At 41.5% G+C, this 15,063-nt stretch overlaps 1 protein-coding gene and 1 long non-coding RNA gene across 3 annotated transcripts in view; one reads left to right on the plus strand and one right to left on the minus strand.

Moving 5' to 3' along the window:
* LOC124265159 (zinc finger protein-like 1 homolog) overlaps positions 1 to 10,100 on the plus strand; it is an 11,698-nt gene extending 1,598 nt beyond the window's left edge. Inside the window, exons 2-6 of the mRNA XM_046699948.1 lie at positions 2,174 to 2,294; positions 2,927 to 3,120; positions 3,270 to 3,522; positions 3,948 to 4,068; positions 7,851 to 10,100. Coding sequence (XP_046555904.1) covers positions 2,174 to 2,294; positions 2,927 to 3,120; positions 3,270 to 3,522; positions 3,948 to 4,068; positions 7,851 to 8,061 — 900 coding nt within the window. The 3' untranslated portion in view covers positions 8,062 to 10,100. The remainder of the gene's footprint in view (positions 1 to 2,173; positions 2,295 to 2,926; positions 3,121 to 3,269; positions 3,523 to 3,947; positions 4,069 to 7,850) is intronic.
* LOC124265161 lies at positions 6,769 to 7,475 on the minus strand. 2 transcript variants are annotated; one of them, XR_006895357.1, is made up of 3 exons: positions 7,332 to 7,475; positions 7,165 to 7,290; positions 6,769 to 6,930 (listed from the first exon to the last, which is right to left on the minus strand). It is a non-coding gene; the product is annotated as an uncharacterized LOC124265161 (long non-coding RNA). The 2 variants fall into 2 exon arrangements; XR_006895358.1 differs by having other exon boundaries at positions 6,892 to 6,930; positions 7,123 to 7,290.
* Positions 10,101 to 15,063: the final 4,963 nt, after the last annotated feature.

The following is a 15,063-nucleotide window of genomic DNA, read 5'->3' on the forward strand; positions in this document are numbered from 1 at the left end:
ACTCCACGATGATCGATTGGTTGTTTTGTTTGAAGAACAATTGGTCTGTTAATCAAGTATTCATTACTTGTGATAATAATGTGTATTCCAAATACACAAGGCATGCAATTACAACAGCCGTACATCTCTTTCTCAGTGATAAGTGAGTACTTGTACAGGGATTAAGCATGGAATGGGATTATGAAGTCCCTACGACCATGTCTGGATTGGTCCTCAAGACTTACAGGATAAATATGATTAGTATGAACAGAATTACCAAGTCTTATTAATCTGATGCCAAATCAAATATACAAGTAAGTTAGATTAAGAACATATTACAATACATTGTTAGCTAAAGTATTATTTTCAACAACAATGTTTAAAATACACAATGCCATTTTTTAGAAAGTGGTCAAATGTAGCATATGTTATATTTGGGATTACACTTTCTTAGTAAAGTACAGATTCTAGTACTTTTGGTACACTGAGGGTGTGGGTTTGAATCCCGGATGGGACTCAACCCCAGAAGTACTAGAATCTGTACTTTACTAAGAAAGTGTAATCCCAAACATAACATATGTTAAACAATGTTTAAAATACAAAGTAATAGAACTGAAGTTTGTAGATTAGTGAACTTTACCCCATTGAAAAGAAGGTGCTCTGAGGTGAGGTGGATAGAAATATACCAACTTGCTGGCAGAAGTTGGGACCAGGGTATCCACATGATTGAAGAGATCCTGTAAAACCAGAGAACAATAACAACCTAACAAGCCTGTTGCTGACCATCTGACAATAGCCATGAAAGAAAAAGAGAAGTGGCTGAACTACCCAAGCTAATTACAGAAGCCAGCTTTCCCAGGAATTAGTGGAATTGTGCATGGGGTGAAGTAAACATGAGATAAAGAAATCAATTTTAAATTTAGGTTTTGTTTATTAATTTAGTTCTGATAGTTCATCTTAGTTATGTGTAATGATGCGTTGAAATCTGACAACATATTAGTTGAACAACAGGGAAAGTTCTATGGATATGTAACTTCTTTATTATTAATGTGTGCAACATTTCAGGGTAGATGCTAACCAGTCCCCTGATGAAGTGCTCCAAAATGTCATGTTCCTCAAAATAAAGAAGTTGACCACTATAAATTGCTGCCTTTATTAGGCTTATACCCTAGGCTGCCTGACAAGGATTTCATACTAAATATGAACAACAGTAAATGAAAAGTGACATTGTTGCAAAGCTTACACAGGATGGCTGACAGTCATTGACAGTACAATGAGGATTAGCCATGGCATAAACATTTTAGAAGTAATGGTGATTAACCTGTACAAGTCATGGGTTACAGGGACAGCAGCTGTTCTTTCAGACAATGTTGTCCCAAATCTGTGACAGTATGGTGGCTTTTATTCTGAAGTCAGATTTACATTTCTCTCATTGTTGCAAAGCTCAGCACCTTGTAGTTGTACAGGGAAAGAAACCTTTCCAAACTTCCCACTAGACCATAGGACCAGTGAGTGGACAATAATTAGTGGTCCTGTCTGTACTTCACTGGTCCAAAATAACATTCGTAGATTTACTTAACTATCAATACAAAAATTCACTGGCCACCAGGACCACTGCAAACTTTAGTGGTCCTAATGAATTTTTACTAGCTAGGGACAATAGGACAAGCGTAAATTTCGCAAACTGCTTGTATATATACCTTGTCAAAGGAATCTCAAAACTCAGTAAATAATTTATGTCAGAAACTGCAAAGTACATGATTTTCATTTCATCATTTGCAGATGCTGAACATGAAAAGCAAGGGATTCTATTTCTATCTTGTGTGTTGATACATCAGTGATTTTGGACTAAATGGGGATTCAAGTAATCAAGTTTCTGTTCTGAAAACAGGAGAGTTATTTTGTTTTCTTGCATTCTCTATACCCATGAAGGTCCGGGTTAAAATATTGATCTTCAGTAACCCATACTTCGTAAGAGGCGACTAACAGGATCTGGTGGTCAGACTCACTGACTTGGTTGACGACATGTGATTGGTTCCCAGTTGCGCAGATCGATGCTCATGCTGTTGATCACTGGATTGTCTGCTCGAGACTCGATTATTTACAGACCACCTCCATATAGCTGGAATATTGCCGAGTGCGGTGTAAAACTAAACTCACTCACTCTTGCATTCTCTCAATTGGTGTGTTCCAGTGTATAGTGCAGTCGTACCTCCAGTGGCTCCAGGACAGTGACTACAGCCCACTGTGTCCCCTGTGCCAGAAGGACTTGAGCAGTGAGGAGCTGGGCCAGTGTGTCAGACTGGTCTGCTATGGTATGACACCTTAAACTTGTCTTAACACTTCTCTGTAATTACTGCCATCTTAAATTTGCTTCATAATGTAGCAGTCTGCAAGCTTTTACCACTTGTCAGAAGCGAGTCTTGTAAAACGGCCTGGTACACTGAGCTATTAATAGCACATATAACAAGATTTAATGAAAATGATGTCAAAAGCCGTGTTTGGGCTAGTAAAGGTTTTGACTAACACTGTGGAGTAACTTGTGACTACAAGTGACAGTTGATAAACACTTTTAAGTAAAGGTAAATTTTTTCCTTATCGTGACTCATGCTCTTTTGCTTGTCTCTTCTTCTTGCAGTCAGGATAAGTATAAAATATCAATTTTAGCCTGAAAATTACATGATTTGACACCAAACCAAGAGACAAGTGTGAAAATGTCAGTTCTTGACTAGTGAAATATCAGTCCATTTGCAGGACAGTTCCACAGTGTGTCTGGTTAGTCAAACTAGATAGATACTTGGTCAGATATATGTTACAGATTTATTTCAGCATCTGACATTTCAGATGATCAATTAGTAGAATGGTCATAGAGCAACAGGTGATTGTTGCATGTTGTTTATCAGATATTACCAAGAATCACCAAGTTAATGATTTTTCACATTTACAGATGTGTTCCATTGGGGCTGCATTAACCAGTACGCCCAGTGTCTCCCTGCCAACACTGCCCCTGCTGGCTACACCTGCCCGACATGCAGGGTGGGGATCTTCCCCCCTACCAACAATGTGTCCCCGGTTGCTGACCAGCTCAGGAACATGCTCTCCAAGGTCAACTGGGCTCGTGCTGGGCTGGGACTGCCTTTGGTAAGTTCCCCTAAAGATCTCCTAATACAAGCGTGTTTCATCACTGTTGAAGTTTTTGTAAGAGGTGATGCCTCTAATACAAGTTTGAGGATCTGCACTCTATCCTACACCCTATACATGTACAGTGATCGTGTATTTCTTTTTCGCAGATTGAAGAAGCTGATTTCCCAGCTCCACCTGCAGTGAGCAGTTCTGATAATGCTCCACTTAGAGCCGAGGCTGCTCTTACTGCCAGTCCTCCCCTTTCAGTTGGCCCCAACTACTCCCGCCCTAGTGCACAGGTCAGCCCATACACCAGCACCCCTACTACTGCCTCCGTAGCGGCAGCGTCGGGGCACAGTGTCATTGGGGTGGATGCTGGCACATCAGTAAGGGGACAGGACAGAGGTTCCAGTTACGCAAGTAAGATCTGGAATCAACATGGACTTGTACACAATACAGAGTACTGTGTGAATGGTTACTCATTGTTCTGCATGTGCTGGTATCAGTTTACGTAACTGTGTACTGAACTACTTTAAACACTTCAGGGGAATTGTGTTTTGTTTTGAAATTCACAATTTAATATGTTGTTAGTAATGTATTCTTAGACTGTATGAATGTTGATTGGAAGATTGTATTAGGACATTATTGAAATTACTTAACAGTTTGGTTGAGAACCAGAGATGATCAGAAATCTTTTAAGCCGTCCTCATTATATGTATGTTAACAGTTAAGGACTGCCTTTCAAGGAAGTTAGAAGGAAAATATTTGAAAAACAACTTTACTGTATATTGACTGAATAAAATAAGTCTTCTTGTTGTGACTGTGATTCTTCTTGAATGTTTCAGTTGATCCACGGAAATTGTTTGACACAACAAAGGGTGATGAAATATTCAACATGTCACCTGACCATGATGAAGACAAGTACAAAAGGAGATCTGCTTTCAACTGGATGGCCCGCTGGTTTAAGTGAGTGACTATGCATTTGCACTGATCAGTGGTGGAATCTTAAAGTTCTTGTCGGAGAGATGTATGGTTAACTTTGTCTACATTACACATAAAGCAATCTCTTCCTTTACTGCTCTTATTCTGTGGTAAGAGCAAAGCTGTGAGAAGGCCAGACCTTGATCAATTGTCAAAATTTTATGTTTGTAAATATTTGACAACACCTTTTACTTTACCCTGTGTTGATGTTTGGCAATAGTGTTAGGCTCAGAAAACCTCCACTCCACATTTGCCTCTAAGGACCCGAGGGCCAGTCGTCAGACTTGCCCTCTCTGGTATCAATGCCTACTGTTCCTGCAGCCTTTGGGATATCTGCCCCACTGGGTTTATCAGCGTCTTCAGCCTATCCACCTATTATGATTTCTGCTTGGATGCATTCTTTTTAACAATCCTTGTTGCAACAGGCTTAAGTGCCGCAGATATTTGCCATATAATGTCTCTGCCCCATTTGCCCTACCTCTAGTGTACCATAGGCCCCTCTGGTGCCTCCAGCACGTCAAGAAAATCATCTGATTCAGGCGTCTATTACTACCTGGGTGTTCGATTTGGTCATGTGGCCAGCAGTTTGTGACAACAATCTACCCTGACCCTACCTTTCAAGGTGCCTTGTTAAAAACAGGACGAGCATCCCATTAGATCTATGACAAACTGCACTGACATGACAGTGGTGCCCTTTGAACAAGGTCAAATCAATCTTATTTATACTCTCTTACTAACTGGATGTTGGAATGAAAGAGGCCTGGTCATCCTCAACCTTATGTAATGGCAATGTATTGCACACTCAGCATATTCTTATGATGAGACTGTCTTCAAGGCAATAGAGCATGTCTTTCAGTCTCTGTCCTAATGATCCAAGATGGGCAGCTTTGTGATCCGCTGTTAGTCCTTGAAGGATAAGGCAGGAAGATGTTCAGGTGCCGTTTGGGAAAGCCACAGACAGGGTTCTGACCAGAAGGGCAAGAATTGAAATAGGGTCCATCCAAAACCGGGAACTCAGAACCCCAGTCATTCTGATTGGCAACATTAGTGTTACTGGATTATTTTGGAGGATACACATGTTACGAGCAATTTGTGCCACAGGTACGCCATCAACTTTCATCTGACACACCGTTGACAACAGCCCCACCATCTTTGTCTATCTGGGCAAACAACATCAAACTCTTCATGACAGTATTGCCACTTTGTTAAACAAAAAAAGCCATTGAGATTGTACACCCCCATCTTTTTTGTCCCCAAAAGGGCACCACTAAGATGAGGATGATAAAAAATCTTTCCCTTTTCAACAAGCGAAATCTAAAGTACTCACCATACTTCCATGTTACAACCTTGACCTTCAGGACTATTATCTGCAAACACATATCCACCCATGTGACTGATGCTTTCTTCATTTCTGATTCATCTGTATCCACAACCAGTGGATGTTCCTGCTGTTTAGAATCGCTTTGGCTTTTCACCCAAGTTACTGTCCCAATGGTGGCCTTGTTTCCATCTGAATGTCATCGGCCTTGGTTACAGCAAGACTCTTTCTCCTGGAAAGCTAACTTTGGGACAGCATATGATAAGCAGATGGCCACCTCCAGATGCATACAATCTGACAGTTTATCTCGATGTCATGTTATATATTAATATACTTATCCTACAGCACACAGGTAATGTCCCTACTTGATATGCTTTCCTCCAAGCAAGGACCTTCTTCGGAGTGTACTTGATATGCTTCCTCCATGCAAGGACCTTCTTCAGAGTGTGTACTTGATGTGCTTCCTCCATGCAAGGACCTTCTTTGGTGTGTACTTGATGTGATGTGCTTCCTCCACGCAAGGACCTGTACTTTGGAGTGTACTTGATATGCTTCCTCCGGGAGTGTACTTGATGTGCTTCCTCCATGCAAGGACCTTCTTTGGAGTGTACTTGATGTGCTTCCTCCACGCAAGGACCTTCTTTGGAGTGTACTTGATGTGCTTCCTCCACGCAAGGACCTTCTTTGGAGTGTACTTGATGTGCTTCCTCCATGCAAGGACCTTCTTTGGATGTGCTTCCTCCAAGCAAGGACCTTCTTTGAGTGTGTACTTGATGTGCTTCCTCCTCCACTTTGGAGTGTAAGGACCTTCTTTGGAGTGTACTTGATATGCTTCCTCCACGCAAGGACCTTCTTTGGAGTGTACTTGATATGCTTCCTTCCTCCGCAAGGACCTTCTTTGGAGTGTACTTGATATGCTTCCTCCAGCATAGCGACGCTTTGGAGTGTACTTGAGGACAAGGACCTTCTTTGGAGTGTACTTGATGTGACCTTCCTCCTGCAAGGCGCAAGGACCTTCTTGGAGGTACTTGATGTGCTTCCTCCATGCAAGGACTTGATGATATGCTTCCTCCATGCAATGCAAGGACCTTCTTTGGAGTGTACTTGATATGCTTCCTCCCAAGCAAGGACCTCCATATGCTTCCTCCACAAGGACCTTCTTTGGAGTGTACTTGATATGCTTCCTCCATGCAAGGACCTTCTGTGGAAGGACCTTCTTTGGAGTGTACTTGATATGCTTCCTCCATCCATGCAAGGACCTTCTTTGGAGTGTGTACTTGATATGCTTCCTCCACGCAATGCTTCCTCCATGCAAGGACCTTCTTTGGAGTGTACTTGATATGCTTCCTCCATGCAAGGACCTTCTGTGGAGTGTACTTGATATGCTTCCTCCATGCAAGGACCTTCTTTGGAGTGTACTTGATATGCTTCCTCCACGCAAGGACCTTCTTTGGAGTGTACTTGATATGCTTCCTCCACGCAAGGACCTTCTTTGGAGTGTACTTGATGTGCTTCCTCCACGCAAGGACCTTCTTTGGAGTGTACTTGATATGCTTCCTCCACGCAAGGACCTTCTTTGGAGTGTACTTGATATGCTTCCTCCACGCAAGGACCTTCTTTGGAGTGTACTTGATATGCTTCCTCCATGCAAGGACCTTCTTTGGAGTGTACTTGATGTGCTTCCCTCCACGCAAGGACCCTTTGGAGTGTACTTTGGAGACCTTCTGTGGAGTGTACTTGATGTGCTTCCTCCATGCAAGGACCTTCTTTGGAGTGTACTTGATGTGCTTCCTCCATGCAAGGACCTTCTTTGGAGTGTACTTGATATGCTTCCTCCATGCAAGGACCTTCTTTGGAGTGTACTTGATATGCTTCCTCCACGCAAGGACCTTCTTTGTGGAGTGTTGATGTGCTTCCTCCATGCAAGGACCTTTTGAGTGTACTTGATGTGCTTCCTCCATGCAAGGACCTTCTTTGGAGTGTACTTGATGTGCTTCCTCCATGCAAGGACCTTCTTTGGAGTGTACTTGATGTGCTTCCTCCATGCAAGGACCTTCTTTGGAGTGTACTTGATGTGCTTCCTCCTGCAAGGACCTTCTTTGGAGTGTACTTGATGTGCTTCCTCCATGCAAGGACCTTCTTTGGAGTGTACTTGATATGCTTCCTCCATGCAAGGACCTAGTTTATGGTGGAGGCATGTTTGGGAGATTTGTTTTTTCGAGGTCTTCTCTCTGGGTAAGGACCTCCATTGAGTGTTTGATATGCTCAACTGCAAGTGATTGCATTATGTGTAATGTAGGGTAATTATATAAACATAAGTATATTTAATATTAGATGTAGTTAAGTTTGTCTGATTAAATTCAAGCTTTGTTTTAGTTATAGTTTCTAATTGAAAGCATCAGTGTTTGTGACTGACAGAAAATTTCTAATGATAGTTATTCTTTGCTAGATCTGTTGACAAGAAGAAGAAGCAAGACCCTAATGCTGTCAGGAAACGTTTTTTCCTGGTGCTTGTACTGGGCATTCTGGGATTCATCACCTTCATCATCATCATGTCCAAGCTGGGCCGCAAGGCTACTGACAACGATCCATTCCTTGACCCCCTAGCAAACCCCAACATCAAAGTGAATGAAAAAGAAATAATTGTTGGCAACAACTGATCAGTGGGGAAGATGCTATGTGGTCACACGAAGTCATGTTGGACACTCTCACGCTGAGCCATGTTGGACACTCTCACGCTGGGCAATGTGGGATACTCTCACGCTGAGCCATGTCGGACACTGTCACACTGAGCCATGTTGGCCACTGTCACACTGATCCATGTTGGCCACTGTCACGCTGAGCCATGTTGGCCACTGTCACACTGAGCCATGTTGGACACTGTCACACTGAGCCATGTTGGCCACTGTCACACTGAGCCATGTTGGACACTGTCACACTGAGCCATGTTGGCTACTGTCACACTGTATGCTGTCATGGCAGGGAGAGACAGTGCAAGTACCCTGTGATTGTATATATATACACCATGTTTATTGTCAGACTACATATTCCTAGATATGTAACGGGGGATGAAGTACTTTGAGTGACCTGATATGATGCCTGGGGGACCAATGTTGGTATTGAGGGGTATTTAATGATATATTTCATTTCTGATGACAGATTATTACGCCTTCATTCTCACATTTTGTCGTTGATGATGTGTAGATTCATGTATAGTTGTAAATATTTCAGTGTTCTGTATCATGGCTGAGCCTCTGTGGAACAAAGACAGAATCTGTCACTATGTACACTAGCCATGAATGTTTGGGATTTTCAAAGGTAAACATGGTTCTTTCCATAAGCAGGCACACCAGGACAGAATATGCTCTGCTGCTCTTCGTAGCTCAACAATATACGCATTATTGTAATCCATGGTGCTTTCACTCCATGACATCAAGAGATGTAATGCTGAGTCAGGATTATTACTATTGGAGAGCAGCTATGCCAGATGCACACAGATTTTGAATAATATATCTTGATCTAATTTGGAATGAGAATGTCCAGGTAAAATGAATTATTTAATCAACATATTAGAATGTATACAGTTGACTAACTATTTAGTGCATTCCATGCTTTTGGTTTATGATATGAAAATATTGTGTCTTCAGATGGACAGTGCAGCATCTCCCACCATCAACACACAGTTGTTATACTGGTTGCTACGGTGTTGCTACAGGTATTGTTACACTCATGGTCGAGTGGTTTATCAAAAGTCACAACTGATCATGTCTACGTGGGGTGGTGAAAGTTTCAGGTGTTAACTGGATTAGACAAATTGTAGGACTGTACAGACTGTAAAACCCGGCTGTCCCAGACACCATGGCTGGACATGTTCCTTTGGTGTACCGCCATGTTGGGCTTGTTTGTCAGAGTTTTTGTTATATTTCACAACTTCAGAGTCAGATTTCATCTGCAGTGCAATGTGTACACAAATTTGTTATTTTAACCAGTCATTACTGTTACCATGGTTTCAGCAAGAATAGTCTCTTCTGATTCTGTTTATTAGTTCTTGGAGAATTGCCTGTAGAAGTATTGTGTTGTGAGTCTGTTGTACTAGATGTTGTGGTGTCAGTGTGTAATGCTTACAGGGATGAGTGATGTGGGTTCATGCTGGGGTGATGCTGCACTTCTGTTTACATATGCATAATATGTATTAATAAAGACTGTTACCTGACCTGTTTATACATCACAGTTTATAAATCAACAGCTGCTCCATATGGCTGAGAGTAGTGAAGGTTTCCCTGTGGTCAAATCTCAACAGAGACAGGCTATATGAAGAAGAAACAGTATTTAGTGAGGGTTTTTCTGAGTCAAGTTCACCCACATGTCTAACCTGTGAGGTTACTGGAGAGTACTGTACAGTGAGTAGCGCCGTGTCACATGTATGGAGTCTTCTTCATGGTGCCACCAGGTTATGTGGACTTCCGGGAAACCTGGGAAATCTGAGCAAGATCCAAAATGTTAAAAATGAAGGGAGAACTCGGCAATTCTGTCTTTTTTAAAGGTTATCAGAAGAATGATGTGAGTGAACTTGAAGCACTAACATTTTACTTGATTTGATTTAGTCATGGCAGTGTATATTCAATGATATATTTAAATACTCTTTGATAATAACTGTTTCTTCTGTATATTATGTAAATAAAAACTGGAGAAATAATCATTGCTGAGATATGTAGCATTTATCTAAATCTGCACCTCGTCATAAATATTGCACCACCCACTGTTTTTCACTAAGTAAAACTGGATCTACAACCTCATAATAATGGTGCTTAGATTCAGCTCATTAAACTGTTTAGATGGCCTCATGTGAGCGTTCAGTCAGAAAATTGACAACACAAGACCGAATTTGAGCACTAATTGAAGGTTTAATTGTAGGAAAGTTCACTAAAATCACCGTAAAATAAGGTGAAATAAGTATGGCTGCCGGAGTCCTTGCAAGAGACACACAACACAGTTCGCATTTCATTAATGTTAAACATACTAGTAAGGTCCACAATGACTGGCTAACTCAGTATCTGGTGTAACTGCTTCGCACTTGGATAACATTTTCTACACGCCGTCTCATACTGACCACCAGACGTCTGTTGGGGGATCTGCTGCCACTCATCATGCGATGCATGGGTCAATTCCAGGTTCTGAATTGGAGGATCCCTTTGCTCTCACCCTACGTCCCAAAATGTCCCACAAATGCTCAATAGAATTTATGTCTGGACTTCTGGCCGTCTCAATGGCGTTCAGGGGGCGTAGCTTCCATTGTAAAAAAAAAACCCGGGCTTGCACATGATTTTGCTATGAAAGTTGGACAAGCCCATAATATACTATCTAAATATAAAGCTTTGCAACCTGTCGGGCTTACACGGAAAAAATGGCTTGATCTAAATTGGAATGAGAATGGCGTTGTGTTGGAGTTGCTGAACAACAACAGCGCGAGCGCAATGTGGTCTGGCATTTGTCCATGAAGGCTGGATGTGCGGCGAGAGCATGGTTATCGAAATGAGGCAGCACCGTCCAGGATCAAGTTCTGGTACCTCTGTCCATTCAGTGCCCGGGAACTGTGATGAGGTAAAGTTTACAGTCAAAGGAACAACACCCCCCACACCAATGTTCTTCTGATCATATGCTGTGCCTCTCTGTCTCGTGCCCTCCTGTCTGTAGGATGCAGCAAAATTCGGCTTTCATTGGACCAGTGGATCTTTCTCCATGTCCTCAGGTTTCAGTGAGCACGTGCTTGGCACCAGGCTAAACAGGCATGGCGGTCCTGATTTGTGAGGAGTGGACGTCTGATTGGTTGTCTTGCTCTCAATCCTGCAGAATTCAGGTGTCGTCTGATGGTGCTGATGACACTCTGATGTATGGATGCCATCCATGTCGCATGTCGGTGCATCCTTCACCCCTGAAAATTATATTTCTACTTTGACTTTCAAATGGGTGGTGCGATACTTTTGACGAGGTGTATATATATGAATGTGTATGAAACTATGGTTGAATAAACCAAATTTCACAGGTGATGTGTTGGTCAAGCAAGGGATGCCACGACAGGCCTGACCCACTCATCAAAACCCACTAATTGATACATGTACAGAATCACAATGCGTCAAACTTATTCATTGATACACGTACGGAATCACAATGCGTCAAACCCACTAATTGACACAAGTAAGGAATCACAATGCGTCAAACCCACTAATTGATACATGTACGGAATCACAATGCGTCAAACCCACAAACTGATACATGTACGGAATCACAATGCGTCAAACCCACAAATTGATACATGTACGGAATCACAATGCGTCAAAACCCACAAATTGATACATGTACGGAATCACAATGCGTCAAACCCACAAATTGATACATGTACGGAATCACAATGCGTCAAACTCACTAATTGATACATGTACGGAATCACAATGCGTCAAACCCACAAATTGATACATGTACGGAATCAAAATGCGTCAAACCCACTCACTGATACATGTACGGAATCACAATGCGTCAAACCCAATAATTGATACACGTAAGGAATCACAATGCGTCAAACCCACTAATTGATACATGTACGGAATCACAATGCGTCAAACCCACTCACTGATACAAGTAAGGAATCACTGTGTGGCCATTTAAATGATGGCTTGTTATCAACTGAAACAATTACAGTACAACCAGAAATTATTGAGAATTTAAAGATTGTAAATTTTAAAAAATTTTCACTCATAACTCACGTATTAAATGTGAATATTAGCAGAACATAACTCCAGATTCAAAGACATGTGAACAGTTAGTATTTTGTCAAGTCATCATGGGCAGCAATGCAGGCTTCAATGCGGCGGGGCATACTACTGATCAAAGAAGTTAGAAAGTCGTGGTCCATGCTGTCCCAATATCGGACCACCTCTTCTTTCATTTCAGAAATATTTGTCAGACTTTTCTTATTGACACTTTCCTTCATAAGTCCCCAAACAACGTCTATTGGATTTAGGTCAGGGCTATAGCTTGGCCAATCTAATAATGTCATATTTTGGGTCCGAAACCAGGCCTGTGAATGCTTTGAACGATGTTTTGGGTCGTTGTCCTGCTGGAAAATCCAAATATTTCCATAGAACACGTGAGCAGATGGAAGTAAAGTCCCTCGAAAATATCTGTGTACCGCTCACTGTTCATATTTCCTTAAAAAACACAGAGGGGCGTTGCCCCTAACACAGATATGCCACCCCACACGTTAAATTTCGGACTGTACTTTGGGCGCTGATACAAAGGTTTTTCAGTTTGTTTGGTCCAGAATTTCAGTGTATTAGGAAACAGCCACACAGAACTTTCATCTGAGAAAATCACATTGTCCCAGTTAAAATTTCTATGCTGTAAGCACCAGTTCAACCTTCGCTCCTTTTGTTCAGGTTTCATGATCGGTGATGGAATTCCTCGACTTTTCTGCCAACCCATTGCATGCAGCTCAGTTCTAGTGGTCTCCTTACAGACTGCCACAGTTCCTCTATCAATCATATCCAGCCTTAAGTTTTCTAAACTCCTTCGTTTGTTTTTTAGAAACAAGAATACCAAGCCGCCTCCTGTCACCGACAGTCAATTTTCTGGGCCTACCTGGTGCTCAATGCCATATCCATTTGCAATATTTTTCAAAACATGATAAACAGTGGCCAAAGGGATGCCTGTTCTACTTGAAATCACTTTAGCTGATCCGATGTCCTTGTTCTTATACTCTAAAATCAACTTCCCCTTCTCTAAATCATCCATACTGAGGATCACTGAAAATGTCGTCTGCTAGCAAGTAAACAAAGGGGGATAACTCTTCACAAACAAATGAAAAAGGATTAACGGAGTTGTCTCTCTTGAATGAAACCAAGCACTTGATAGCTGGTGAAGGTTGTTTATACTAGAAATCCAATTAAACACATTCCTAAAATTCTCAATAATTTCTGGTCATACTATATTTGTGCTTTACTTGCATATCATATCAACGGTAGCCCATGTGACCACTGTCCAGTTGGCGAATGTTTGGATATCTAATTTTCATTTGAAGATTCTGCTACCAAATGATTTACAAGGCCTTGAAACTCAGGAACATGGGTTACATCTCTGGAAAAAGTTAATATCAAAGGATATTGAATGATAGACTCTGTTCTGAAAATGTCAACCAATAAATGAGATAGGTTTGAATACAGAATACTGCACATGCACAAAGTGTTGGCGAGACATTGAACATTGAGCCTGGACCTCCTTGTCTGATGTCACAAGGGAATTCCTTGATACTAGTTGGAGGCTGAGCAGGTTTTGTCAGTGCTTCCACCAACTGGCTCTAACACTAGACATACACAGGGCTAAAAACATTCACCAAACAGCTGAAACTGGAGACTATCACAGCCAATCCGTCGTCTATCAAAACCAAACGAAACCATCCACATTTGTTAGTCACCTGCAGTACACAGGAGGTGATCATGTATAATTTGGCTGTGGGTTAAGGTTTAGCACCATTCAACACTAACTGCCATCTTCTGTATCAGGAAATAATACTGGAACATTCTAAAACTATGGTTCCTTCAACCTTCATTTTTCTATTTGTACAATAGTTCTTCACATTCATAAAGATCCTCTTCTCTATGTCAACGTGGCCACTGCACATGTGCACAGCTCTGACTGACCAGAGCAACCTCTCTGCTGTATACTTTCGAATATACATCACACTTGTATATGACCTTGACCTGATACTTGTGTGAGAGGAATCGATACCTGTCTGCACCATGGTGTCCACAAGTAAAACACAGATGTTGTTTCTGCCTGGCAGGCACCTTGAGGTTAAAGGTCAAACTCTGCTGATAATGGAATGCTTTGTTACAGATGCTGCACATTAATGGCTTCTCTGAAGAATCGGGGTTTTACATGACGCGCGATTCCTGCGTATTTGACGCAACAATGTTGTGAACGACTCTCAAAATATTATCATACGAGTCATGCTTGATGCAAGTTTTATGGGTGGCCCTCACAATTCAGTTCAATAAAATTGATTTGATAAGCAAAAAACCTGATATTGTTTGATGATAGTTTGACTTTTACAGAGCTTTCAGATTGTTCCAGAGAACTCAGAGGAGACAGTAATCCTGGCTGTTTGAACTGAGCAATGCTGTAGTTTCATTTGGTGGTGTGACATAGGCAGTTACATACTGAGAATGATTAACACCAAGAAATATTAAAATTTTCATGACTCCCAAATATTGAAAATGACTCCCAAAAATAAATATTGTGAGTCACCATGACTCCCATTTTTAAAAGTCTGTGTAAAACCCTGAGAATGTATCTTAACATGATACTTGATGTATGTCTGGTTTATCAGGCTCTTGCCTTCAAAACAATCCACAAAGTCCTTAAGGTTTCCATACTTTTATGGAACAACATATGAGCCCAAAATGAACCATGACTTCGAAAAACATCACCACAAATTTTGCAGCGGTTTTCAAAATTTGGTTTTGTGGACTGAGCTTATCAAGGACATTTGGTGAGATTACCTCCATTGGTTTTTGAAATGATGGATGTTGGAGCCATGTTGCTTGGGTTGCTTCCCCAGGAACTGACACCAGAATCTTTCTGGACACATCTGCTTGCTTTCCTGGGAC

This window comes from Haliotis rubra, unplaced genomic scaffold (genome assembly GCF_003918875.1).
Source record: "Haliotis rubra isolate DU_JTF1 unplaced genomic scaffold, ASM391887v1 Scf964, whole genome shotgun sequence".
Classification (NCBI taxonomy): Eukaryota; Metazoa; Mollusca; class Gastropoda; order Lepetellida; family Haliotidae; genus Haliotis; species Haliotis rubra.